Genomic DNA, 27900 nt, shown 5'->3' with positions numbered 1-27900 from the left:
ACAAACCGTAATAAGGTGGAAAGTATTGAGCTCTGGAGACTAAACCTCCAGCCGACTTGTTCCCGATTTTCACCCAGATATCCTGCAGCTAGCTCCTGTTATCATCCCGCAGATTTTAAGAGAATTAGCTCTTTCTTCACGGAACAAACTGCGCAGCTAATGCTAGCTGGCTAGCAGGAAGCTAACAACCAGCAGCTCCTTTTACCTGAAGATGACGTGAAGCTGCTGTGACTTCAGTCCTCAGGAGACGGTGCGGTGCTCCTGTGGGTCAGTGGACGTTGAAGTGCGGGGATCGAACAGACGCGCAGCTGATCCAGGATCCTGTGACATTGACAGTTTTCACTTGCCGCGGTCAGTGCTTGCGGGTCAGTCCGCCCAGAGTCCGGCCTCCCAGCACCGAGGAGCCGCCAATCACATGGAGGAGGAGCAGCCAGCACCTCCTCCCGGCTCCCTCACTGTAAACACTTACATCCAGGGCCGGGTCTAGACAGGCATGTATGAGGGGGCAGCCACAAATCTTGAGGGGGCATTGTGCCTAACCCTAACCCTAACCCTATTTAGTTTGAGGGGGCACAACATTTATTTGAGGGGGCCAGGCCCCCTCTTGCCCCTGCCTAGACCCGGCCCTGCTTACATCTGTAACAACTCTAAACAGAATCATATCCATGAGCCATTTAGTATCATCTTGTATTTGGAAGCACTGGAACAAAAGAATGGATTCATGGATACCTACATATTTTATGTTCTGGCATCAATTGTGTAACTTTGCCGTTGCTCAAGTTTCATGGCTTCATCCCGTTTTGTTAAACCCACAGCTCAGGGGGAAAAAATTACACATATTTTAATTCTGAGTCATTTCTCACAAAAACATCTCTGCACCGTGCAGAAGACAAATCCAAATCCTGTGGCTCCCTCTGCTGGACTACACATGGGCACACACTTTCTGGTTTAACTGGTTTAGTGCCCTCAAGACAAATTATCAGAAACACCTGTCAGTATAATTTACTGCAATACAGGTGGATCAACACCTGTTCGGTCACATGAAAACTTTCTACGAGGAACTTTGTTTTTTTAACAGACCCATACCCCATCCTTTCACCAAATTGTTGTCATCCATCAAGTAGTTTGGGCTAAATCTTGCTAACAAAAATAAAAATAACAAACATTACCAGCTGCTGAACAGGTTTTAAGAACAGCTTTTTAATTAAAGGGAAAATTCAGTCAAGACCGTTAGACATTAAATGTAATGTCCAAGTACATAAAGTAAAAAAGAACATAAAGGAACCAATGCAAACTTGCTGTTTATCTGAAAATGTTTATTAAAAACATACATATATAGGACGTTGCATCTCTATTCATGTTTGCAACAAAAACAAACATTAATATCACAATTACATTTTCATCCAATAATTACACCAAGAGCTTCGATAGTGTCCACTAATGGTCCACCTTACTTCAAATGTCCACAGAGTATTTTCCATTGCTTCTACAGTCTAATGTTACTACAGATAACGATTAAAAACAATGCATTAAATAGTACAAGATATTTTGTAAAAATAAGAAATTATAAAAAACAAAGACACATCATATGTGTCTGAAAACTCACAAAGCATTCATGACAACCTAAATAACAAACACAAAGTCACAGTGTCCAACAATCTGTTGTTAAAACTGTGTTTACTTCACAAACAACAGAAGGAAACATTTATCCACCACCAGAAGCTCAACACACACACACACACATAACCACTTAATACAAAGACAAGAATCACACACAGTAATTATAAAATAAGACCAGGCTTAATATAACTGCAAGACTGCAATTCAAAGCCTCAAATGAACTTTTTCTTCATGAATAAGAATCATATTTTTACTACATACACAGTGGAAGTTTATCCATGCAATACATATTCCCAACTCAAGGGTACAAACCAACAAACTACATTCATGCACACTCATTGAACTGATGAAGGTATCTTTCTGTTTGTCTTCATTTTTCACCGTTCTGGAAACATTCAGGAAAGGGTCTAAATAGACGGAAATGCTTTAGATGACTACGCTCGTGCCACTACGGGAGCTTCTATCCTAAGAGATAGAAGAGAGAAGAGTGACAGAGATAAGATTTAGTTACAGGAAGACTTGATTGGTAAACAAATTCAAATTTGGACCTGATGATGGCACGAAAGAAAAGATAGGTTACAACAATTCATCCTGTGAGACCATAAAATGTCAGAACCACATTTCAATGTAATCCTCCAAATACTTGGATAAACACACGAATGTCAACCTAATGAGGAACATCAGGAGATCCCTACAACCAGAAGGATTCGTCCTCTGGGGATGTCTGTACAACATTTCATTGCAATCCATTGAGTATCAAAATGTCCACTTTGCACAAAAGGGGTTGAAAGAGTGACATCCACTGATCCACTGATGCATAACGTGGCTAAAAATTGATGAACAGAAGAATTGAAAAGTAAGCGTAAAGTGTGTGTCAGTGTCAGTATTCGTGTGTGGCTCTTACAGAAAGGCGGTGATAGTTCCTCCGGTCGCTGCTGTGTCCAGGATCGATCTCAACGGAGGAGTAACTGGGAGGCTTCTCTGGCCAACCCTTCCCTTTTCCTCCTCTCAGTCCACTGCTGTGCTCGTCGTCGGAGCTCCACGAAGCTTTGCGGCGCTGAGGAGGTGAATAGCTCCTCTCCCGTCGACCTGCTCTGCTGTGCAGCTCCTCCATCAGACCATCTCGACTTCGGGTTCTCGGTTTGGACCCGCCTCCTCGCCTCTTGGACCCGCGTCCTCTCTCATTCCTCGAACCCCCTGGGGGGGCTCTTCCTCGCCGGTTATCCCAGTCGGAGTCATCACTGTACTCTCGTAAGATTCCTCGCCTGGGTGGAGAGACGTCTCGGTCTCTATACGTACGTCTGTCGCGGTGGGCACTTCCTCCAGAATGATTTGTACTCCCACTGGACGGACTATAAATTCTGGAGGCCCCCCGGGCTCCGCTTCCACCTGCAGGCCCCCTCTGAGAGGTGAAGCTGGGTACACGCTGGATTATAGGAGGCAGAGTGATCACCCTTCTCTCCACCCCTCTCACCCCCATCTCATCAAGGGCCGACAACATACTCGGAGGCCCGGGCGTGTATGGAACTGCTTGAGCAGGCGACTGGCGGTGTAGCTGAGGCCAAGGCTGTAGTGGAGGCCTGTGCTGGACAGTGTGCGGACCCATTTGAGGTTCCACTATATCCAGCCCCCTCACCTGGTTCTCCAGGTAGTCCAGCACCTGGTTGGGACCTTGGACGCTGCCGTGCATGCTGCCATTCATATGGTGTAGGGGTGGTTGAGCGTGCTGGTGCTGCAGGGCCATCTGCTGCATGGGAGCCATGGCAAAGTTTTGTTTTGAAGGGTGGTCCGAGAATGACCCTGGAAAAAAGTTAGATAAAATATTTAGTTTACAACAGAATTTGGAGACAAATAAGTTCCAAAAATGTTGCCAATCCAATGGTTATTGGACAACAGGCTCTACTTCCTGGTCTATGTATCTTTATAGAATAGTAGGATGTTCTACAAGTAGCTAACAAACATGAGTGAGAAAGTCAACCGACAGTGGTGGGATTTGAACCCACGACTCCTGAGAGACTATAGTCTTAATCCAGCACCTGAGACACACTACATTTTCACGCAATGAATTAAGGGTTTGGGATAGGTAGACATTATAACTATATTTGATTATGTTATGGGGTGAGTAGGAGGAGGTCCAGTCAGTAGTGAACTCTGATGCTTTTACAGGGTCTGGAGAGACACTCAACAAATTAGTAACGATGAGTCTTATTGTGCTTTTGTGCCACTCACCTGAATACAGAATGGGGACACCGGTTTGGGAGGGATTGGAGCTGATGGGAGCGTAGATGGGTTGACCGTTCATCCAAGGAGCCATGGCCTTCTGAGCGTCTCGCATCATCCTGTGCTGCATCACAGCTGTAAACCCAGCAGAGAAGAGACGCCATTAAAAACCGTTAACGTATCTCCGCTCACTAATGTCTATGATGACTGAGTCGATTTTAGTTCATTATTATTGTTCCAAAGACAACAGGCAGCTGCTATTCATGCTCATAAAAAAGAGAACTACTGCCGGTCACATACAGTCAAGTGACTCACAATTTTTGCAACATTATAATTCAAATACTTTATATAAAGTAATTTAAACTAAATCTGCTGACAGGTAAAAAAGGTTTATATGGTATTGCAGTAAAACCATGTGTAATATTACACTGTCAGGGGTCATTCTGCTGTATAATGATTAATTTACCTAAGAACATGTTATTCATAAAACTTTGTTAAGATCTAGAATGGAATACTTTTTTATTTCTAAATTGTGGATACAAAATAAATAAAAATCATCTCTTCTACCTTTCTCAGGGCAGCAACATGTCTGAGGGCAACACGGGCAGCGGACGTAGCAGCAGCACTTCTGTGGACAGCACTGACAGCAACATATGCAGAGCAGCATGATGAGCATGAGAGCGCCGATGATGATGAGCAGGACCGTCAGCCAGTCTGGAACAGAAAATAGGATTTTACTACTGTCACTTGAAGCACCTCAGTTAAACCAACTAATGCATCCAGGCTAACATGAAGTCCATCAACTGTATTAACGTACGGTAAACGATGAGTTTCACTTCCCGATCTGAGTCCCCCGACGTGTCACCAGCAGCATCGATGTTGCAGAAATACACACCGTTGTCCCACCACATCACCTCACTGATCACCAAGTCCGCCTCTGTTGAAAGATGATAGTAAAATAATCGTAAAATACAGAAATATTTGTTTAACAAAGTTCTAAGGTGGTGTCACCGATGCAAAAAGGAATAACAAATTTCAGGTGAATTTAATAACACAATATAAAAAGTTTTAACAAGCCTTTGTTTAGACACTTTTGCTTCTCCAGTTATGATTATAAAATTAAAAACGTTACAAGGCAAAAGTGCAAAAGAACATATATATATATATATATATATATATTAACATGTATATGATTATTTCCTGTTTTTCTGCAAATACATTGTATCCAGCCTTTGTGCTGTCTTGCTAAATCATCTAATTAAACATCAGTGCATTCAGTAAGATTGGATAGAAATAACAAGTTAAACTGACTGTTTTGAATGGTGATTTTTCTCTCTCTGTAGTCAGCACCCAGGATGGGCTCATTCGAGCCTCTTTTCTGGATCACTGTGCGGACGGTGCGCTGGCGGTCCGGGCAGTCATTGGACGGGTCCTGACCCAGCTGCAGAGATGCCTGATAACCTTCAGAAACACAAGTCATTGCATTTATCTTCTTTTTTCTTTTGTTTCTGATATGTTTATTAAACGTTTACTCATGAAAATGATAAGAACTGAATTCAGGTGGTTAGAAGTTAGTGGTAAATAAACTATCATCGAGGTTTGAAAAGCATATTTAACACAGAATTAATGAGGATTTGCTGATTCTGAAACTAATAAAAATCATTTCTCTAAAGGATAAAACAACTGTGAAACATTCACCATCTATGGGTTCTTTCATCCCCATCCTTTGGTTCGGCAACATTACAGCCCTTAAAAAAACCCCTGCCCCTTTCCTGCCTCTTCTTACCTGTGGAGTAGTACTCCAGCACTGGGTCTTTACAGAACGACTTGAATCTCCAGGTGACCAGAACATCCTGAAGGTTCGCTGAGGTTGAATAGTCACAGCGCAGAATCACAGAAGCAAACAGAGTCGTGCTCCTCTCCGTCTCTGCAACGATCACCTGGACGGACAGCAGCTCTGACACAAGCAGGAACAACAGTCAGATGCAAAAAGTCAGATATAATGTAAAATACCTACATGGCTCAATTCAAATTTCTGTACTTCTAAAACAGAAAAACTCCTGCTTTGCTTGTGTCATAGATTTGCTCTTGGATGGAGGAGTGATAAGAATCTGCCCAGACTGGTTAATAGTTTAGCCTTGAGGTCTTTCACTGCGCCAGCATTACCTCTGTGTAAAGAAACCATTTCATTAAACGTCAATCATGATCAGCGATTCAGGGCGTGAGAGAGGCAAGCACACTGATGACAGGCAACTGCTGCTAATAGAGAAAGAGAGGTAATAGGGTTTAAAGGGCAGTGTTTACATGTTCTCTTTTAAATGGTTTGTCCTGTTAGAACTCAGGCAGGCAGCAATTAACAACTTGTATTATCACTTTCATTATCTGATTAGTTTGAGAAATTAAAAGCCCCAAAAGCTCCTAAATCTAAATATATTCAGTTTACTATTCATTTAGGTCAAGCAATAGTTTGTATGATGTTCTTAAGAATTACTAAATAAGTAATCAAATGATTGTCTTACTTCTATGATGCATCATGAAGCTCTCACATCATTATTTAGCTAATGCCACTCATCAATAGGAATGGTGACAAAATAATAGCAACACATGTTCTTAAGCCATTGGGAAATAATTAAAGCTCAACACTGGGAAGACTGGGCAAAACTGATGAAGGAGATATCGTCCTCGTTATCATCTGCAGATTAAAAGCCTCTTTTGGGGAAAAAAATGAAATATATTTTAATCAAATAATATAATAATTTATCTAATCAGAAAATTCCCATTGTGATACATTAATATAGGTACAGATAATACAAACAACATACTGAAACACAATGATCAGACTACAGCACAACACGACACATAAGAAAAACATGGTATAAGAAATGACAGTTTTATTAAATCTGATCTTAAATAGAGATCAGTCGATATGATAATTATAATGATGACTGTCACATATTATCTCTTTTAAGTTTAAAGACCAGCATTTGCTTCTGAGTGATGCTTGTGGTTTTAAACTCTTCTTTGTTTCAGAAAGTACACACACGCAGCAGATCAGTTATGTGTTAAACCTTCTCACTGTGCAATACAAAAGCAGTGTATTGATATCTACTGAGCTTTTTTATATTGCTATTGATGCAAATTGTATAGTGATATTTATATTTATATATATTGTTATGGCCCAGTAATATTTGAGAGTAAATGCTGTGTACAAAGAAGTAGTGGTGCACCGTCACGTGACAACATATCGGCCTTGTTCTGTTTACACCTGTCGATTATTAACTTGAGCACATTGCTCTGAGTTTCATCTGTTTGTTTAAGTGGCTTCGCTCCACATTCCTGAATATAAACACAACGAAAGAACAGATAATAAAGTGTATATGTTATAAACGTTTTAATTATCTAAGAAGCGAGGCCTCACCTGTCGGTAGGTAAACCAGCAGCAGCAGCACCGTCACTATCGTATTACTCATCTCGCCGCTCTTTATCCTTCCGCGGAAGCTCGGCTCTTTATCCCGTCGGCGACTGAAAATCCGTTAAAAAGTAAAAAGTGTTCGGAGGAAAGCGTCCCGAGGCTGCTGCTCTTCATAGTAAACAGACTGCTACACGGTAGGACGCCATGATGTTCGGTGGGGGTTCGGGTCCCTGCGCTGAAAGACGAGTCCGTGAAGAGGGAACTTCAGATCACAAAGGTGACATCATGACTCCGCCCCCAGACAGGTGCAACATGGAGGACACAGAAGAAGAAGAAGAATAAGAAGAGGAGACACGTCACAGGCTTTATCCAAATAATCATTATCTACAGCAATTCAAGAAAGACTTGGATGAGATCTGGTCCTTTTGTGAAGTTCTCTAAAGCTGGTACTTTGTTGCTGATCATATTTACCCTAACCTTACATTACCGTGGGAAAATGTGTTTGGCCAAGACTCTGTTTGATTAATTTAATTAATATTATAACACAATTTTATTTCCATATTTTAGAATTTAGGACAAGGTGGTGAATATCCCTTGTACGTTTGAAGGTCTTCTGCACAATTTAAGTTTCCAACCAACAGTGCATGTTAGCAGGTGTTAGCGGCCAACAACAGATGATAAGGTCATAACCTCAGTTGTGCACCTTGGCGTCATCAGGAGCTTTGGCCCGAATTTGGTCATTTCTGCAGTACGACAATGTTAATCACACAAATCAGTATGTTGAGTAAACCATTTCACATTTCATTTCTCATTTAAATCCAGACTATACAGAGAAAACACCACTCTAAAAAGGTAAGATGGAAGAAACTTATATCTAAATCATTGCTTTATTAATTAGAAACTACTTTGTTTCCTGCTGAGTTCAAAGCTTCTGATGAGTTTTATCAAATTCAAATGCTGTTCATTTGGCAACTGATGACATTTTATGCTAATGTTAACATTAATCTAAATCGGTCTCTCTTGTCCCTCAGCATGTGAGCACAAATATTTTAGAAAACAGCCATTGGATTAAAAGGATGAAGCCTGTGTAATCTGAATGTAAAGGAGTGAAGCAGAAGGAGGTCAGTTTCACTGAGACGAAGGTTTTCATTTATTCAGTTTTGGCAAACAGCCGAAGAGTGTAAGGTTCACTCTCAGGATGAGTCATGTCGAGCGAGTGTCGGAGCTCTTTGTGTGAGTATGTTTACATCTCTTATCCAGGACATAGACCCTGGCCAGCTTCATTATTGACACAAAACAAGCACGCCTGAGCTGGACTCAAGAGCGGCTCTCAGCTCTCTGAAGTGTGGTGCTTCAAATCATGTGAAAAATGCTGCACGAATGAAAAGCATCAGTGTCTGTGCTTTCTATCAAAGTCCTCCCCTGGCAGTGTCTAGAGGAAACATAGAGAAAAACATTGTATTTTTTGTATCCCAGTTTTAAAATACCTACAACATATTTACAGAGATGGAGTAGTGGCACCAGAAGCAGCTCCTGTGGTACCTCTGCTTCCAGAGTTCTTCCAGGAAATCAAGGATGGTTAATTTGTTCAGGCCCAGAGACCGCTGCACCAAAGCCTTTGTATGAACTGTCAACATTTCTGATTAAAAATGAAAGCATTAAGAGATACTAATCGACAGCATAGACAAGTAGGATGACTAAGAAATTTACATATAGTTACACAAAACAGTGAAGAGACAAGTTAAACAATAACTACAAACAATGCTGTTGTGTGGATTACGGTCATTTTGTGTATCTTTCAGTCTCAGTGTCTCTCTCTTGGTTGGGGGGCCATGTCTGTGTTTAGGGTACCATTGTCCCATAAACCTTCCATGACAGTAGGTTATTTGACCTATATCATTACTGACATAGTTTCATTTTAGAACATTTAAAGGTGTTTAATTAATATTCGTTTATTACACAGGATAATCCTTGTGACTAATCATCGTGTAGAGTTTATTACTGCAGAGAATATTGGCTCTAAATATGATAATTTTTTTCTTGTTTTATTTTGTGCCGTAGTCCTTTGTAACCTGCCCCATTCACACATATCAAGTTTTTAAACTACACATGTAGCATGAGTGGAAACATTTGCAGACTGAGTAGATGGAAGTTATCAACAAAGCTCTAGTGTTTGTATGATTGTGTGTGTTTGATAAGCTACGATAAAATATTTCCATGGTACACACACATTATCACTCACATTGTTATCAAATAAAACAGCTACACAAACATTCAAGTATGTGACAGACAAAAGGTATTAATATCAAAACAATGATCTCATAACAATTTCAACGCAAATGTGTGAGCCCAAAAAACTGATGGATAATACAACCATGTCTAAGTATATATGATCTGATATGTAGCCATTAATTTAATCAGCGTCTTTGTTCATGATTTGTGTCATTTTAGTATTTTTCACCTATAAGCATTAAAAAAAATGTCTAATAAAATGTCTGATATGTATGATTAAGACCGACTTGGAAATTAAATGTCAAAAAAAAGTAACACCAGCGAAAATAACTGATAGTTGAGCTCCAAGCTGTGTTTGTTTCGAGGACACACACATTTTAAAGTATTTATTTGAGACAATGAAGACGTTAATGAAGTTTTCTTTATTCAAAAAGTATTTATTTAAGCAGTGCAATTCAAATCTGCTAGCAAATTCAAGGTACAGTACTTACATACAGTACAATATCAACAAGAGACAACCACACAAATACACAGTGAACCTGAGTTGCAGTGTATGAAAACTGTAGGAAAACAATAAGACTATGATGTTCTCTTTATTTTACAAAAGACCATTGGCAGAGAATTAAAAAAAAACACGTCTTGGCACTGGTATGAAGTACACAGTCACACAACTTTAAAAAAAATCTGATAAAACAGCTGTACAAACCACAGACATACTGTCTATATGCCACACATGCAGAAATACACTGGTGTAATAAATGCTCTTGAGTAAAAATGTCCAGTACGAACATAAACATCGGCACATGCTGCTTTGTGCATGTTTCTCTTCCATTTAAGTTGTTTTTTTCAGTGCAGTTACATCAGTAAGAGGAGTCAGGCTTCATGTGGCGGGTGGCGGAACAGTTATCCCCTCCTGCGTAGCAACAGGACGGTTTAAATGAACAGACTGGCAGTGCTGTGCAGATGGAGGCTGGGAAACCTCGTCACACAATGAGTGAGTCCCTGCTCGGTGCGGTGCTCTGTTAAGGAAAACACCAAGAGCCACACGATTAGAGGCTTCGCATTCATGCTCATGCGAGGTTAGTCCAGCCTGATTTCTGAGGTATCAAAGATTAATTACAGGTTATAGAAGTCATGCAGCTCAAGCCTGGTTAGTAAAAACTGTATCACTGATTCAACATGTGATTGTTTTTTGGGTAGTGAGCCTGAAAATAAGCGAGGTAACACTGTGATGGTTGCAGATTATACGAGTTCAAATGTGAATGTGATCATTTCAGTTTCACTTCTCGTTCATTCAATTCCTTTTTGAAAGACATTTGTTAAAGCTACCAAAAGCAAATCAGATTCAGTGTTAAGACCATATAACTTGCATGTACATTGCAAAAGAGACCGATTATGTACAAAATACTGTGAAACATTTTGAAATGTTAAAGCAGAGACTGGTGCTGTTCTCTTTTGTTCTTACTGTCAACAAAAACGAATGATGTCTCTCAGGACTGTTTTGAATTCACTTACCTTTCTGACGTAACAATAATTCTATACCTTCAGTTCTTAATTTTTTTTTAATTTGATAGAATCATTAGATAGCAAACAAGAAATGAAGGGGGCGAGATAAAGAAGGGACGACAACAACAAAAGTCTTAACTGGATTTGAACCACGGGTGTTGCAGTTAAATGGTCCCACTCTTAAACACTTTAACAGTGAAATTCTTAGCTTAGCACAAAGACAGGAAGCAGGGCAAACTCTTAGCCTAGCGTAGCTCCAAGGGTGGAAACAGTAAATCTCTTAAATTAGTTTAGCAAAAATACTGGAAAGAATAAAACTGTTCGCCTAACTCAGCAGAAAGACAGGAAGTAGTGAAACCTTTTGATTAGCTTGACACAAAGACTGGAAGCAGGGCAAAACCTAGCTTAGCACAATGACCCAAATTAGTGCCATGTTTTATTTAAAAAAGGTCATAATTTGTGCATTTGTTGGGGACTATCATCAGCCATGGATTAATAAATATTTGCGAGATTTGTGAGTTTGCACCAACCCCTGGACTGTAGACTGTTTGAATATCTACACTATTTTTGTGGTAATGGGCTTTAACCTGTCTGTCAACAATGAATAACACACAAAATCTCTGTGAGGTCCAAGGTGTTCCTGTCTCTCCCTGTTTTCTTATATATTAAGTACAACCACAATAAGATACAGATCAAATAGGCTAAAGTTTAGTTCCAGTTTCAGTTTTGTGCCCCTCCCCTTCTCAGTTTTTCTATAATTCTTTCACGGGATATTCCTCTGTGTTTGTGTTCAAGGACAGACATATTGGAATCCCCTTCTCCCTCTACTGATGTGGTGCAGTGAATAATTCCACTCATGGCAATTGTCTAAAGGAGTAGTTGTGTTTAACTGATCATGTGTTTTTTAAGAGATTATGGACAATGATGACGAAGAGAAACAGTTAATGTCAAGTTTGCAATACTATTCACTGCCTTTTCATGGGATTTGTTGACAATAAAAAAACTATAGAATATCACCAGCCGCATCCTGTAACTATTTACAGTATTCAGAGGCTCCTTTCCTGAGGAGCTGAAGAGGAAGGAAGTCCTTGTTCCTGCTACAAGTAACTCACCAGGTTTCGGCTCCTCTCCTCTCTGCCCGCCTGTAGTGTCTGGGACATTCCCTGTTGGGGGCGGGTGTAAGAGAAAGGCCTCATGGCGTGTTCAGTGGCTCTGTATCTGTCTGACCTGGGAGGTTCTGCAGTGCGGTACCGGTCTGTGGATGGGTCAGCCCTGCGGTACCGCTCAGCCTCCCGCTCAGAGTATGGAGGCAAAGGGTCATCCTCTTCTGGACGGTTGCTAGGTGACCGGCTGTTGTAACTATCGCTGCCTTTTCCTCTGGAGCTGCCTTTGGAGGGAGTGTCACTGTCCTCGTCCGTCCTCCCAGCGCCTCGCTCCGCTCCCCGCCCCCTCGCCTTGCTCTCCAACATGTTGTTGAGGAGGGCGTTGTCGTATCCTCTGCTCTGAGGTGGCCGACACGGACGGTCACTGTCCCATGTGTCCCTTCTCTTCTGGGGTAATGGCGAGGGGCTCCTGCGCCCCCAGCCATCATCCTCCTTTTTGTAGGAACGCCTGGGAGGGCTGTAATCCCGATCATACGGGCGGTACGGAGGCTCAGCCCGTCGACTGTGGGAGTCGTAGGAGTGAGCAAATTCCTCCAGCTCGTCCAGGGAGCCGGTGCGCCCTCTTCTGCCCAGCGTCTTTCTCTTCAGGTGCTCTGAGCGAGGGTTCCACCTACCAGCAAAAGAACACATCCAGTAACTCAGCCCACAGTGACGTGGGGGTTACACTTACATCACAAATTAGGTCAGCAATAAATAACCTTGAAAACTGAATGCACAATACATGAAGAATAAGCCAAGAAATAAAATCAACAGTAAAACATAGTAACTTCACCCCAGGATTGGTGATTTGGATGGAGGGGATAAATGTTGTAGAAAGAGCAAAGAAAGAGAGTGTGATGGAGGCAGCAGGGTCCCAATAGTTGTGGAGGGGTTCATGAATGGAGAGAACGGCCTTGAATTGAATCCTATGTAGGTCAGGGAACTGCTGAATGTGTTGAAAGACTGGTTTGGTTTTTTTAAGTGTTGGTAGATAAGCAGAGATATGAATACACAGTCACTATGTTTACATCAACAGCATAATTCAGATTATTCTGAATAGGACATTATGATGTTTACTTGAGTGACTAATATAATTAATATTCATAATCTCGATAATCTGATATGATTTACATCAACATTGCTACCTACTTGTGTACACTCACACCCAGAGCATATGTTGTCAAGCAGTTGTAAAAGGCCATATGTTGATGTTGCAAAAATGCTTATTCAGACTCTGTGGGTGAGACTTAATCAGGTTAATATCGAAATATTGTGTCTTGCTGCATGTGAGGAAATTTAATTGATAAGATCTGGGTGGTGTTGCTGAGGTTGCTGTCAGGATTACTGCAGGATTGTAAGAGTGTAAGGAGTAAGGCAACTGTAGGTTGTTTTTTTGTGAAGGATTATGGGACAATAATCGTTTATCACAATTCAGATTGAGAATATTGGGTCGCATCTATGGTCTAGTTTTAGTGATTCAGTTAGTCAGGATGGGTGAGTTGCAGCTGGACATCATCAGCATATAAACTGAAAAAAATACAGAAAAATTGAACGATAAAGCCACATATTGTAGCCTTTGTTCAAACAAGTATAGAGCTAATAACAACATTTCATGGGATCTTTACTCTCTTCAAACATAAGAACACATACAAACACAATTACACTTGCTATATCTTTTGGGACTGCACCTTCGGTCTAGTTCATCATCTGAGAGGTGTTCTCTGTCCCGTCTGGGCCCTCGCCTCTGTGTAGGTGGAGCTGCTCTCACTACTGACTGGCCATCGAGATCTGCGATGGGCGGGAGCACCTTCATCTGGACCGTCTGATACGTGTGTCTGAAGTCTGTTGTCCCTCCATCGTGCAGAGAGCTCAGTTCTGATAGGCTCCTGGCTGTGGGCACAGATGCATCAACCCAATTTCATCATGAAAATTGTTTTCAGGTACACTGTGAAATGTTGTTATAAAACATTTCAGAATAAGAGGTGGTCAGGTAGAAGTACTAAAGAGGTGTATTCGAGAGGAAGCAGGTTGCAAACTATATACTGTGCAGTATATAATCATGACTTCTGATTATAGCTCACTTTGAATTACTGAGGCCAGATATGTCTTCAGTGACTTAGCGCTTTACTATATACTCCACTGGGAGGTTATGCTTTTACGGTGCAAAAAGTACTCAACTGATTTGCACAAAACTTGGTGGAGGAATGGGGCGTAGTTACCCTTTAATGTTGATCTGTTTAAAATGGCAGATCCAGGAAGAGCAAGAGAGATGTGTGGAATTATTTGGCTATACTAAGTGTCAAGTGACTTGTTTTTTGACCCTTAACTTACAACCGGCAAGTGGTGCTGTGCACAACACATCATCTATCTGTCGAGCACCCACATTTAAATAAGAAATAAGAAACATTTGAGAGCCCATGTTGGCCCTAAAACCAGATTTGTTAGGCTTGTTGTTGGTGTGTATGTGTCTTGAGACACCAGAGAGTGATTGTGTTGTTTCTGAAAAAACTGGTGCAGTAACATTTTTCTGCCATTAAGAGAAGAAAACGTTTAGTTGGAATTACTCTACATGAACTTGCTCCACGTGCCTAAGACCATGTGTTTAGGTCGTTTAAATCGTCCAAATTCTTTTCATGGAATTTTTTCAAATATGTCAAATGCATTACGAGTAAAAGAAAGAGGGGCTGAACATATTAACATTCCTTTTTGAAAATGAGAAAGTCTTAGAGTAAGATGTTATGAAATGGATGTAAGGATTACATGAGAATTAGTTAATTTACACAAACCATGCACATAACATAAAAAAGACACTTGGACAAACACACACACACTGTCACACAGCCACACAGATTTCAGAGACTGGCCTCATCTGTGCAGGCTTACGTTTGCGTGCAGCCATCTTGGCAGAGGGAAACCGAGCCAGGTCCTTCTCTATGTAGTACAGAACTTTCGATGAGTCCTGGCTTTGACTGGCATTCAGTCGATAACCACTGCGCACTGTGGATGTGAATATACACACATACCCGTACACACAAACACACATCGTGACAAACAATAATCATGCAACAGACACTTGAATGGTTAACACAAATTCTTACAAGGCTAAATCTGAGACCCACAAAGATTAGATGTAAACCACAAACATGCATGTGGCTGATTGGACATTCCTGTTGTTTCCACGACAGACATGAGGAAGAGGGTTAGTGAAGGAAGCGGTTACAGAGCTTTCTAATATCGGGACCACATTGACGACACTCACCTGCCGCCAGGTTATGCTCCACTGAAGGGATGGAAGTAATTTTTGGGTCCATGTGGGATGACGGGGCAAGAGGGACCACAGTAGGGACACCAGGGATGTAGTAGGGATACACAGGTACCTGGCCCTGTTGTACACCCTTTGCCATCTTCCCTGCCTCATACACTGCACAGGATAACAACAAAAAAGTTAAACTACAGTAAGGCCATTAGCCCTTAGCCCTAAGCACTTCCCCTTTGTTTTGCATGTTCATGAGTAGGAGTAGGCTGTCCCCAAACCTGTTGGTATGGAGGCGTAGGGCTAATGCTTAGGAGTTTATAGCCCTCGAAACTCTTTTTTTCACACCATCACTTACCCCAAACTAAGGGGTACCCAGAATGCCTTGCAAATCACCGGCAAACTGGGAGAGAGACCCACAAATGTAGAATTTTCTCGAATAATAAGGAATAAAAATGTTCGATAATGATTGTAATATCTTAGTTTAATATCATTGTTTTCAAAACAACCTTTAAAAAAACATAGCGAGCCCTTGTGTTAGCATGCTAGCAATCTTCTTTTTTGCATGATAATCCCGTATTTTCACATAATTTCAGGGTGTGCTTTTGATTCATACATGAAATAATGCAGAGCATCCAAGCTTTTCAATTTCAAATGTCATTGATACACCTGCATTAGAATAGATGTTATTTGGATATTATAGGTTTGTCAGTTTAGAAACTGCAAACAATAGCATTGATTTATTTAAGATCTCAACAATGTTATTACAATGAAATTGTAGAGGAAGATTTCAACCACTACCCCTTGTGACTCCGTTTCAAAGGGCAAGATAACCCCCGAAAACAAAGGGTAGGGGTAGGGCCAAAGGGTGAAATGGGGTTGTGCCTTTACCTGCCATCATTAACGCAAATAAAGAAAGGGTAGTCTAGTCATGTTTAAATGTAATTAATTCAGTTTTTTTGTTACTTACGGTGTCTTGGACAGCAGCAGGTGTCAGGACAGCAGCAGCAGCTGACGTAGCAGCAGCAGGAGTGAGGACAACACTGGCACCAGCAGATCCCCATCAACAACAGGAACAAGATGCTTCCAAGGACTACAGATCCCACAAACGCCCACTCTGGAATAGACACACAAACATTGACAGATACAAATATATATTAATCTATTATTTCAGATGCACAGCTTTTCAGTTTAACTTCCCAATAAAGTGATTTTGACAATCAGACAAAACTGTTTTTTCCTGTTTTCTTAGCAGCAGCTAAAATTCTTGTTTACGTCATTGATTTAACTTCTTTAGTTTAACATTTTGACAGCATTTCACCAAAGTTGTTTCGGTGAGTACACTGCCATCATAAACAATAGACATGTTGGCCAAATCTACACTTGAATTTTAATTAATTACAACTCTCATTAAAAACCATGTTATCTTTCTGTTTCTTTCCGAATATGCATCCAAAGCCACAGAGCACTTAAATAGGAAACTTCAGCAGATCTCTAGGGAACTCTAAGTGACTCTTATCCATCATCACATCTCTTAAGTGTCCAGACTCTAACAACACACTTCCTCAGGGTGTGCCGTAAACCGAAATCCACTCGAAACCCCTCGCTCAGTCAACATGCTTCCCTTGTGAAATTCAAATTATGGCCAATGTATTTCTTTATGTTGCTTCAACCACCTACAGACCAAGTGTATATTCAGTTTGGGTTAGATTCTGTAACTGGTAACATTTCCTCAGTCATTCAATGTTTGTTAGTCAAAGTTTTTGATTAGGCTATGAGAATTATACATTAGGCCGCATTAGGAAAGCTAGAAAAGGCCAGGAAATGAGACATAAGTGCAGGTGAAGTGCCGTACCTGGCATAAACTCCACATCAAACTCAGGTAGGAGATCGTCCCGCTGACCTGTCCTGCCTGCAGAGAGAGGGAGAGCAGAGGTGAAGGCCGGCAGAGGAGGCAAAGCAAGAGTCAAAGTGTCAGGCAAATAGAAAATCTGGCAGCAGGGTGGATGATTAATGGCCATGCAGTAACAGAAGGGACTAACTTATCTTTTAAACAAAGCACTGATGTTAAATTAATGTAGTATGAATCTGTTTTATCAAGATTTGGTGAATTATCCTATAAGCTGTCTTTTCTTTAAGATCTATGAGGTCATGTCACATTTTTAGCCTTGTTTGCAGCATGACTATCAGTAGGTCAGTCCAGATATCTCAACAATCATTAAATCAACTGCCTTTCAGTTTTGAACATACATTCATAGTCCTCAGAGGATGAATCCTAATGGCTGTAGAGCTGCACTGAATTTTCCTGTAGTGACAACATGTCAATGTAAGTAGTTTTAATTGAAATATCTCAACAACCGGTGCAATTTCTCCAAACATTCATGCTCCCATCAGGATGAACTGCTGCTGGATCACTTTGGTGAACCTTAAACGTTTCTTCTAGCGCCACCATCAGGTCAACATTTCAGACTGGAATTCTTTGGTGTAAATACCTAATTCAGTCACTGCAAACATATGAACATGAATAAAGGTTAGAGTTCAAAGGTCAAACTCATTTTACTTTGAATCTAAATTTAGGAAGAGGCCTGCAGTGCCATGTTTCTGTGATGAGGTTCACAACAACCACGTGACCTCTCCACAGCACACGAATGAATGCACATGCTGATGTATGTTGCGCACAAACAGACACAGACACCATCAAATTGAGAGGTGCCAACAATGTGGGTGAGGACCAAGAGGGGGTTTTGGAAACTGGGGCATATCACGATTCTAGGGCAACAATTTACCACAGGAGTTAGTCTAAAAAGGTTGTTCAACTGGTGGTTGTGAAACAATGCCTCCTCTGTGCTTCATCTACAAGATAAACAGGTCAAAATGTAGAGAACCAAAAGAAAAATGCAGAAAAGAAAAGAGACAGTAGGCGTTTGTGTTTCTAATGTGTGTTTATCATGAGGTGGCGATAACAGACTATAATTAGGAGTAAAGACCAGTCACTGATTACAGGGAGACTTTATAACACTACAGGCAGTTTCTATGGTGAGTGGTGCTGAGTATGTGGTTTCTAGGATCATAGTAAAATAAAATGATATACTCCTCCCTGATAAAATAAGTAATCTTGCTTCCCTGGCCTGGCAAACTCATCTACATACCATGAGGCTCAGTAACACTGAGTAACCTGAGAGAGTGGAGCAGCTATGCAGGCCTGAGAGGGAGGGAGGCAGTGAAAGATGCAGGGAGAGCAGTAAAGGTCGAGGAATGAATAATGGAGTGCACGAGAAGATTTAGCAATTTAATTCTATTGAAAAATTAAACCAGAGATTAGAGAGACTGGGGGAGAAGAGGCAGGACAGGTTGGTGCTTTAACGCTTCATCAGTCGGATGAGAAGGTTGACAGGCGTCTTTGTACAGTTATATGGTATAAGTACAGTTGAAGCTAGTGCTGAATCCTGGTAAGTTTGGCTTAGCTTAGTTCAGCTTGAAGACTGAGAAAATCTGTGCTAAACTAATGGAGGATTAAAAAACAAGATGTAACATGTTAATGCTTGAACTTTAGAGGTACTGATATTGGTTTTAATTTGTCATTCAATTTTACAAACCGGGGTGACGCATTATGATTGACAGTTGAGACTGACTCATAATTAGTTGTAGTGCAACTGCTACTCAATCCCCGATCGCTATTGTGCCGACTCTGGGTTGAAATGTGCAAGATGGCAGCGTTCATATCCAGGGTAGTGTGGCTTCATTTCTGGATGCTGGAGACATCGAGATCCATCGTTCATCTTTACATACAGTCTATGGTTTAACCCTGTTTTCCCTGTTAAACTAACCTGCTCCTGTCAGGAGGTTGATTTTGAACTGACGAATATAAGACATATTATTATATTATCATCAGCGCAGTAAAAACTTCAGGAAATGCTAATCTGGCACTGAAGCGGTTTGACACACTCTCTAGTTTTAACTTTGACGGTGCAAAGTGGCAAAGCTAAGACAAAATCTAGACAAAAACCCAGAGTAGTTTTGTTATTCGCCCAAGTTTGACCCCCCCCCTTCTCTCCTGTGAGCTGATTATAATCAGATTAGTACACGGTGGAGAAAGATAACATGAAGGAACAAACTTAAACACCAGCTTATCATGGTCAGTTTTAACTTTAAGGAAGAAATCTCTTTTGGGTCACGTTCAGATCCCACTATCATGAGAGTTTACAGCCTCAGTTTGCTCCTTTTCTTTGTCTCTCTTCTTTTTCTTCCCCTCTCTTTACGTCTGCTCCAGCACCAACCCTTAACGTGCGCCCGTCGGCTGTGAGAAAGACCGTCGCCATGGTAACGGCTTAAGGAGTGGCTTTGGCAACAATGGTCACAATTTCTCTGGACCCGCTCCTTCAGGTTTCATTAACAGTAGATGGTGAATCTCCGACCTTTAGCACCAAAACATTAGCTGTTCAGTGCGGCTTCGAGAGCTCTGTTTAATCATTAATCGGCGGCGCCTTTACAATGGGCAAATACAACACACCCAAACATAAACGGTTGTGCAGCTGGAAATATGACCACATGGTGTCACAACTCTTACATTCATATTGTTCGACTGACTTAAGATGAACATAAAGTCCAGTCCTGCCAACCTGGCTAGTCAATGGAGTCCGTGAGCTGCTTTCAGACATGCACTGAACTCCAGTTATTTTCCTGGAATAGAGGAAAGGTTGGTGAGAAAGCAAAAGTCAGAGTCAGTTGCTCTGGACATTTTCCACAACTTTTCCTTCCAGCCCCTTAGTAAAATGTCAGTGAAAACACATGTGAGAATACGACAGGAAAATGACCGGCAAGTTCTCAGCGAGCAATGTGGTGTGTTTGGATATCAACTCGGAAAGACAACAAGATTCAAGAGCTGCAACCGGAGTTGATGTTTTGTAAACAAACAGGATTCATATCCTGCCTCCTGCCTGCTCTACCCAGACGCAACCCTTAACCTGAATTCCGGACATTTTCCTGTTGTTGTGAATCCGTCTGATCCAGACAATCTCCTGCTGCATTCTTCATATGTGAAAGGCAAACTCTGGATAACGCCCAGACCCAATTGTCCACACAATTTCTAAAGTTCCATGCCTGAAAACGGCTACTGTTATGAGCTGCACAACCCTGATGTTCATAATGCTCAGCTGACTTTAGACCAGCCAACTCGGATAAACAATTGAGCCCGTCATAAAGGATCAGGACAGTGTCCATGGAAGCTGGTGTAAGGACACTTTAGGACAAAGGCAACAAATATACTTTTCTAAAACCTTAACTAATGTATAAAAAGGACATTAAATATGCAAACATATAAACATATATAAGGACGACTGTTGTCAACTGATCATGATCTGGCTCAAAAAGTGTGTGCTGTCATTCCTTTCATTAAAGAGTTAAGCACAGACATACCAAGCACAAGTAACTCCAGCTGGCCCTCATTCTTCCCCTCCAGATCGTCAGCAATAATGACTTTACAGAAGTACACTCCACTGTCGCCCCACTTCAGCTCTCCGATCCGCAGGTCTGCTTCTGCACAAAGACAAGAAGACAGGGTTAAAAGTACTGAAGTAAAACAGTGTTTAATCGCGGCATTTTTTTAATTCAAATGGTCCTCTGTGGAGAACTGACATCTGTGTGTTAATTTATGAATACATGATACACCTGCAATCCGACAAGTTGAACCTTTCTCTTAAATTAGATTTAAATCAGTTGTTTTACTTTATCTAAGAAGCATCAAAGAAAAGGTACATCATCTTTATGAGTATCATACCTCGATGAATAATCACTTCTCAAAAGCCCTTATCAATTAATCAGGTAATTGCTATAGCACTAATATAATTATTAAGCTTTGCTGTTGTGTCATCTGCATAAAAACAACATGAAAATAAATTCTGAATGTTAACATGTCAACAACAACAACAAAAAACTTGATCGTTTAAGCTTTAATTGATCATGTTGGTATTTTTAAATATACTGAATGATGAGGGGAGCAGCCTTGTTGCATGTGGGTTGTTCAATCAGGACTTTTGGATAGAGGACAGGTGTTATGTCTTGATAAGGCTTGAGGTTTAAAAAGAGACATGAACAAGCTTGAGAGCAGCAGTTGCTGTTTGTGTGAGTGTGTGTTAAGGCCTGCTCTATTGTAAGACGAGGGACAAAAGGCGTTTATTTAGAGAACAGGAAACACAAAGCAGAGTCAGCTATGATTCCTGCTCAGGGATTAATCTCAGGGTGCAGTGGTCAAGCAGCTGCAGCCTTTCTTTCTCTTTAAATCGTATATTTCTCTTAGAGGATAAGATTTATGACATTACTGTTCACGATGGAGATGTCTCTGCCCTTGTAGTGCTCAGCCAGCGTCATGGAGGCTCCCTGCGCCGAGGCCACGACCCGAACCGTGCGGCCGCTGTCGGAGCACTCCAGGTGGGAAGTGGCTCCGAGATCGGAGGCCTGCACGCCCAGACTCTCTGGCAGGGTGAAGGACTCTCGTGTGCGGTCTCGACAGTAGGACTTGTACCACCACTGCACCACCGGGGCCTGGTTGGAGGCCGTTTGGTACTGACATGGGAGGACCACGGACTGGAAGAGCATCCCAAGCCGCTGCTTCTCCCGCACTGTGACATGGACACCATCACACACACACACTGACGCAGACAAAACAAACAGGGAGAGAAGATGACAGATAAGTGAAGGTGAAAGTTTCTCCAATGTCTAATTCAATAATAACGTCTAATGTCTTCAAACTGCCTTCTTGCCTTAGGGTCATTAAATAACTAATAATAAATCATTTTTGCAGCCCCGGGTTACCAGTTTGTATTCATAAATATTCATTCATTACTATTATTATCATATATTAATTTAATTCCATTCATTATTCATTCCAGTCCTTCATAAATTCTACCATCTTGGGGACCATTATGTTCATGTTTTCCATGTAATTGTTTTAAGGGATCAAAATTCAAGGTTCAAGTCCAAATTTTTGGTTAAATTGTTTATACTGCCTGTAATAAAAAGTAGAGCCAAAAAATGTTTTGAGTATGAAAGTATAAACACAGATGAATATGAGGTATCCTGAAAAATAAAAGTTTTCACATATAGTGCACAGGCAAACATAATATCTAATACTAATATGTCTGTGAAGGGCTTATATCGGCAGATTCTTTTCATTCAGGGTTTACTCAAGAGACCGTAACTTCAAGAGATGCCCACTTGAAGTATCTACATCGGTCTGCCGAGAGTTCAGATTAGCTTTTGATTTCCTGCACAGAATGAAGAAGGTGGATCTTGCTAACTTTAATTAGGAAGGCAAGTCTTCTCAGCCGATATGAAAAGCAGGCCCAGCTACCACCGTTTTATGTTATTTTGCAAGGTATTACTAATATATTTAGTCAAGGCTCATTCATAACAATGGGCTGGACAAAATATCACAAGGCTGTATAAGTTTTAGCTGAGTCTAAAAGGACAAAAACACTTTATAGACTGTAGGATGATGCACGTGATCACATCTCAGTTGCTGCACAAACAGCTGTTTACGTTGTTTGTCTGCAGAGATGCTTCACGATCACACTTCACCTGGGAGATACAGTAATATCCGTTATATCGTCAAAACAAAAGAAAGAGAGATTAGGTGTGTGCGAGGGAGGGGGGCTTCTCTGTTGCTTGGTACTAGGGTCAAGAAGGTTAAATTCCAGTGTGTGTGGGGGGCTGGGAGGCCCGTGGAGAGGCAGGGGGTTGTCATCACAGAGGGAGGGAGGGGATGGAGACGCTGGTGGGTGTATTCTGCGAGTCATATTAGCTCTAGGTGGGGCAGGAACTCGCTCTAAACGTTTCCCAGCAGACAGGAAATCAAAACAAAAGTCCACTAGCATGAGTCTCCTTCTGACCAGTAAGAGAAACGTATACAGTGTGCATTTATCGCGTTTATCTAGAGTGCTATATGCTTCTCCTAGGTTCCCTCTAAAATGAGAGCAAGTCGGTCTATTTCCACACCACCATCGGACTCCAGCAAACTCTAACTTTCATTATTTAAAAGGTGGACGGATTAGTCAGTTAGTCGATTAATGGATTGACACAAAAACAAACTAGAGTAGTGGGCATATACAGTGCCTTGCATAAGTATTCACCCCCTTTGGACTTTTCTACATTTTGTCATGGTATAACCACAGATTAAAATTTATTTCATCGTGAGTTTATGTAATGGGCCAACACAAAATAGTGCATCATTTGGAAGTGGGGGGAAATATTACATGGATTTCACAATTATTTACAAATAAAAATCTGAAAAGTGTTGAGTGCATATGTATTCACCCCCTTTACTGTGAAACCCCTAACAAAGATCTGGTGCGACCAATTGCATTCACAAGTCACATTTGCAAGTCACATAATTAGTAAATAGGGTCCACCTGTCTGCAATTTAATCTCAGTATAAATACACCTGTTCTGTGACGGACTCAGAGTTTGTTGGAGATCATTACTGAACGAACAGCATCATGAAGACCAAGGAGCTCACCAAACAGGTCAGGGATAAAGTTGTGGAGAAATATGAAGCAGGGTTAGGTTATAAAAAAATATCCAGAGCTTTGAACATCTCTCTGAGCACCATAAAATCCATCATAAGAAAATGGAAAGAATATGGCACAACCGCAAACCTACCAAGAGGAGGCCGTCCACCCAAACTGAAGAGTCGGACAAGGAGAAAATTAATCAGAGTAGCAACCAGGAGGCCCATGGTTACTCTGGAGGAGTTGCAGAGATCCACAGCTGAGGTGGGAGAATCTGTCCACAGGACAACTATTAGTCGTCTACTCCACAAATCTGGCCTTTATGGAAGAGTGGCAAGAAGAAAGCCATTGTTGAAAGGGATCCATAAAAAATCCCGTTTGGAGTTTGCCAGAAGCCATGTGGGAGACACAGCAAACATGTGGAAGAAGGTGCTCTGGTCAGATGAGACCAAAATTGAACTTTTTGGCCTCAATGCATGTGTGGCGAAAACCCAACACTGCCCATCACCCTGAGCACACCATCCCAACAGTGAAACATGGTGGTGGTAGCATCATGCTGTGGGGATGCTTCTCTTCAGCAGGTACAGGGAAACTGGTCAGAATAGAGGGAAAGATGGATGGAGCCAAATACAGGGAAATCCTTGAAGAAAATCTGATGCAGTCTGCAAAAGACTTGAGACTGGGGCGGAGGATCATCTTCCAGCAGGACAATGACCTCAAACATACAGCCAGAGCTACAAAGGAATGGTTTGGATTAAAGAATGATAATGTCTTAAAATGGCCCAGTCAAAGCCCAGACCTCAATCCAATAGAGAATCTATGGCAAGACTTGAAGATTGCGGTTCACAGATGGTCTCCATCCAATCTGACTGAGCTTCATCTTTTTTGCCAAGAAGAATGGACAAACCTTTCCATCTCTAGATGTGCAAAGCTGGTAGAGACATACCCCAAAAGACTTGCAGCTGTAATTGCAGCGAAAGGGGGTTCTACCAAGTATTGACACAGGGGGGTGAATACTTATGCACCCAACAGATGTCAACTTTTTTGTTCTCATTATTGTTTGTGTCACAATAAAATGTATTTTGCACCTCCAAAGTACTATGCATGTTTTGTTGATCAAACGGGAAAAAGTTTATTTAAGTCTATTTGAATTCCAGTTAGTAACAGTACATAATGGGAAAAAGTCCAAGGGGGGTGAATACTTATGCAAGGCACTGTATCTGCCCAGGCCAAATAGTCCCCTTTAATCCAATCAAGTAGCACCAAATTTCACAGGCTCATGAATATCAGTTCCCTAAATACGCCTGGGGTTTTTCATCAGGATACATTAATTATTGTCAGGGAATATTGTCTCAATGTAAAATCCATATTTGCATCAAAATGTAATGGGTTTTTCCCTGACTAATACGGCTTCCTTCCACTTAGTATCATAGTCAACCGTCCGGTTACTTTTGTGTTATCTTGTTCACAGACAAACAACAACCAAATTCACGGACAGGGGTGAAAACACATCCTCCTGTTGTGATAATTAAATTATTGTTTAGTAAATAAAATAATCAGTTTTCAAAATTGTATCTGATCACTTCTGTCTGATTGAGAATCATAATGAGTCTCCAATGGGAGTGTTTGTCCTCCATGACACACTAACCCCGGTCAGCATCACTATGTTTCTGATTTCTCTGACGAACAGAGAAGACGGTGATTAAACCAAATTATTTTACAGGATGAGAGAACAGGGGGGGCTCCTAAATTCTTCCCATGAAAGAGCATTGCTCTTCCCTTTGTTGCTTTTTTTTCATGGGTCAGTCCATTGTTAGGGCCCCCCTCCCTCTCTTGTCCCACTTGAGGAAGGGAGGAAGGGGGGGGGGGGGGGGGGGTGAAGTCACAGATTCCCGGCCAATGGGAGTGCCTGGCCTTATCCAGCTGGGTGCGGGCAGGCCAATTATCTGCTAGAGATTTAAACCAAACCGTTGCTACATGAATGCCATGAGTCTGAGGTGAGAGGAGGTTCTCAGAGGCAAACAGTAACTGCTATATGCATCACCTTTAACTATTGTTTACACTGAGCAGGTGTGACTCACTGTAGGTTAATGAACAGGTTGCACAGACAGCAGACAGTCTCCTCCTCCTCCTCCTCCTCTTGAGTAAAGACGAGGCCTCAGTTCATGGCAGCATATTTCAAAACAGTGTGTGGTCACAAATGTAGTCCAGGTCAAAGCTCTGTTAGCTCTGCTGCTGCTCCTGCTGCATGTTTCCTGAACACCACCAGACTTTTCCTCTGCAGAGCCGTCGGATTTCCTGCCTTTTCTGTGTCACGCATTCCTTCACATTGACTCAACGGCCCAACAACAAAAACAACACTGATAAGAGTGAATATAGTCTCCATGTTTTATCAATGATTTCACTCCAATGTGACACCAAAACTCAGTCTGGGAAAAATGAACATTCATTGTCATGATTGGTTTCACCCAGATGTGTCGTTGGGCGTCTTTAGACCTAATGTGCACTTTTTGAGGTGCAGATTTGCAACAACTGGTGAACTTTATTGTTACTGGGGATTAGGCTGTTCCTACGGATTACTTTCATTATCGATTAACCTGAAAATGTCTTTATATTAAATGATTGTTTTGCCTAAAAATGCCTGAAGTAATCATTTTTTATTCCAATCTTGAAAACACAACAAGAAATACCACAAGACTGGTCCACAGGGTAAAAAAGCAGGTACAGGACCAACGTAACATCAAACAAGTTGCTAGATATATTCAAACAAAGGCCTAAAACTCCTAACAAAATATTCAATCTACTATAAGAAATGTCAAGGAAAAGCATTAACATCTTTGTATTAGAGAAGCTCTGTCTAAATCAATGAATCAATGATGGATTATTATTAATTCTCTATTCATTCATAGTTACAGGAATGATCATTTCTTATTATAATCATTGCATCTTCATTGCATCTAAAGTAAACCACTCTATACACATATTATATTACATTGTGTGCAAACTATTACATTGGACTAGTTTAGTATAAAGTAACTCCCCGATGTTCACTATTGTACTTCAAAGGTTTCCTGTACCTAAAGGCCTGTAACAACACAATGATAAACACATGTGGAATATTGTTACCATGTAAGAATATGTGATGTTTACTATAACTATACACAATATAAATCAGCACACACTATAAATCCAGGGATTAGTAGCTTTACCCCACCAAGCCCCTGATGTGTTATTAGTTCTTAAAAACGGAGGGAACCATTTCTGTAAATGATTTGTTCAATCTTATCTTATTCACACAAATGGAAAATGCTAAAGAAAGACGAACAGTTAACTTGAAGGAAACCGCCTGTGCGGAGTAACGGTGCCTGGGATAATGAGGCGTTGAGTTTATAGGATCAACCTGTTGCGTAAAAAGGAGACATTTTAGCGAGGGTTAGGCGCTTTGTAGAATCAAAACGTGACTTACATGATGTCCCCAGTAAAACCGCCAGCTGGTATAAGTTCATTCTAATGTCCGTGTTAGAGTAAAGTGCACTTTATCCGCATGTTGCTCATCTCGTCGTGCGCAAAACTGCCGCTGCTGCAAACACAGGAGGCTCCAAAGAGAAGTAACGGGACTGTACCACTTCACACTCAGGAGGTGAGTCCCATCAACGACACGACAACACAGCATTGAGACCCAACCGTTTCTTCGGCACACGAGTCCACGAAACACGACAGGGAGGTTAGTTCGGTGGTTTACGGCTCTTTATTTCTCCCCGGAGCGGCTGTAGGAGCAGATGTCTGCGGCAGAGTCGAGAGGTCTGCCCGGCGTGGGTGTGGGGGAGGGAGGGGGGCAGACAGGGAGGGGGGCAGACAAGGGGGGGGGGGGGCCTTGGTTGGTCGATTTTTCGTTAATGATCATCACGATAAATGACACATTATTATTCATTTAACATTTAGAGCGAGTTTTTCCCAATGAGTAGGTTGTTGATAGTTCACCCAAAAATGAAATTTCACTTATTATCTCCT

At 41.3% G+C, this 27900-nt stretch overlaps 2 protein-coding genes and 1 long non-coding RNA gene across 5 annotated transcripts; 1 reads left to right on the top strand and 2 right to left on the bottom strand.

Annotated features, from left to right (window-relative positions):
- Positions 1-1295: 1295 nt before the first annotated feature.
- Positions 1296-7560, bottom strand: LOC128455681 (immunoglobulin-like domain-containing receptor 1). Its single transcript, XM_053439443.1, has 8 exons — positions 7259-7560; positions 5627-5797; positions 5152-5301; positions 4658-4777; positions 4408-4554; positions 3850-3975; positions 2525-3420; positions 1296-2085 (listed from the first exon to the last, which is right to left on the bottom strand). The coding sequence occupies exons 1-8, from the start codon at positions 7308-7310 to the stop codon at positions 2047-2049; spliced, it is 1701 nt and encodes a 566-aa protein (XP_053295418.1). The 5' UTR covers positions 7311-7560; the 3' UTR covers positions 1296-2046.
- LOC128455684 (uncharacterized) lies at positions 7052-9550 on the top strand. The gene is made up of 4 exons (XR_008341757.1): positions 7052-7698; positions 8075-8104; positions 8411-8485; positions 8757-9550. It is a non-coding gene; the product is annotated as an uncharacterized LOC128455684 (long non-coding RNA).
- Positions 9551-9891: 341 nt separating this feature from the next.
- ildr2 (immunoglobulin-like domain containing receptor 2) lies at positions 9892-27707 on the bottom strand. Of its 3 annotated transcripts, XM_053439429.1 has the most exons (10): positions 27356-27707; positions 21703-22032; positions 20801-20920; positions 17241-17297; positions 16356-16502; positions 15392-15553; positions 15016-15129; positions 13821-14022; positions 12103-12763; positions 9892-10503 (listed from the first exon to the last, which is right to left on the bottom strand). In XM_053439429.1, the coding sequence occupies exons 1-10, from the start codon at positions 27393-27395 to the stop codon at positions 10468-10470; spliced, it is 1869 nt and encodes a 622-aa protein (XP_053295404.1). In that variant the 5' UTR covers positions 27396-27707; the 3' UTR covers positions 9892-10467. The 3 variants fall into 3 exon arrangements, with proteins under 3 accessions (XP_053295404.1, XP_053295406.1, XP_053295405.1); XM_053439431.1 differs by lacking the exon at positions 15016-15129; XM_053439430.1 differs by lacking the exon at positions 17241-17297.
- Positions 27708-27900: the final 193 nt, after the last annotated feature.

The sequence above is a fragment of the Pleuronectes platessa genome, chromosome 14, assembly GCF_947347685.1.
Source record: "Pleuronectes platessa chromosome 14, fPlePla1.1, whole genome shotgun sequence".
In the NCBI taxonomy this organism is placed as follows: domain Eukaryota; kingdom Metazoa; phylum Chordata; class Actinopteri; order Pleuronectiformes; family Pleuronectidae; genus Pleuronectes; species Pleuronectes platessa.
This window is presented reverse-complemented; position numbering and strand designations above follow the sequence as displayed.

Excerpts from the sequence above, each read along its gene's own strand:
- ildr2 (XM_053439429.1), bottom strand. The coding sequence starts at position 27,395 with ATGAACTTATACCAGCTGGCGGTTTTACTGGGGACATCAT. Across the intron at positions 22,033-27,355 it reads GGTTTTACTGGGGACATCAT|TGTGTGTGTGTGATGGTGTC; the intron begins GTAAGTCACGTT and ends TGTCTGCGTCAG. Across the intron at positions 16,503-17,240 it reads TGATGTGGAGTTTATGCCAG|AGTGGGCGTTTGTGGGATCT; the intron begins GTACGGCACTTC and ends TGTCTATTCCAG.
- LOC128455681 (XM_053439443.1), bottom strand. The coding sequence starts at position 7,310 with ATGAGTAATACGATAGTGACGGTGCTGCTGCTGCTGGTTTACCTACCG. Across the intron at positions 4,555-4,657 it reads AGTGAAACTCATCGTTTACC|ACTGGCTGACGGTCCTGCTC; the intron begins GTACGTTAATAC and ends TTTCTGTTCCAG. Across the intron at positions 3,976-4,407 it reads ATGTTGCTGCCCTGAGAAAG|CTGTGATGCAGCACAGGATG; the intron begins GTAGAAGAGATG and ends CTGGGTTTACAG.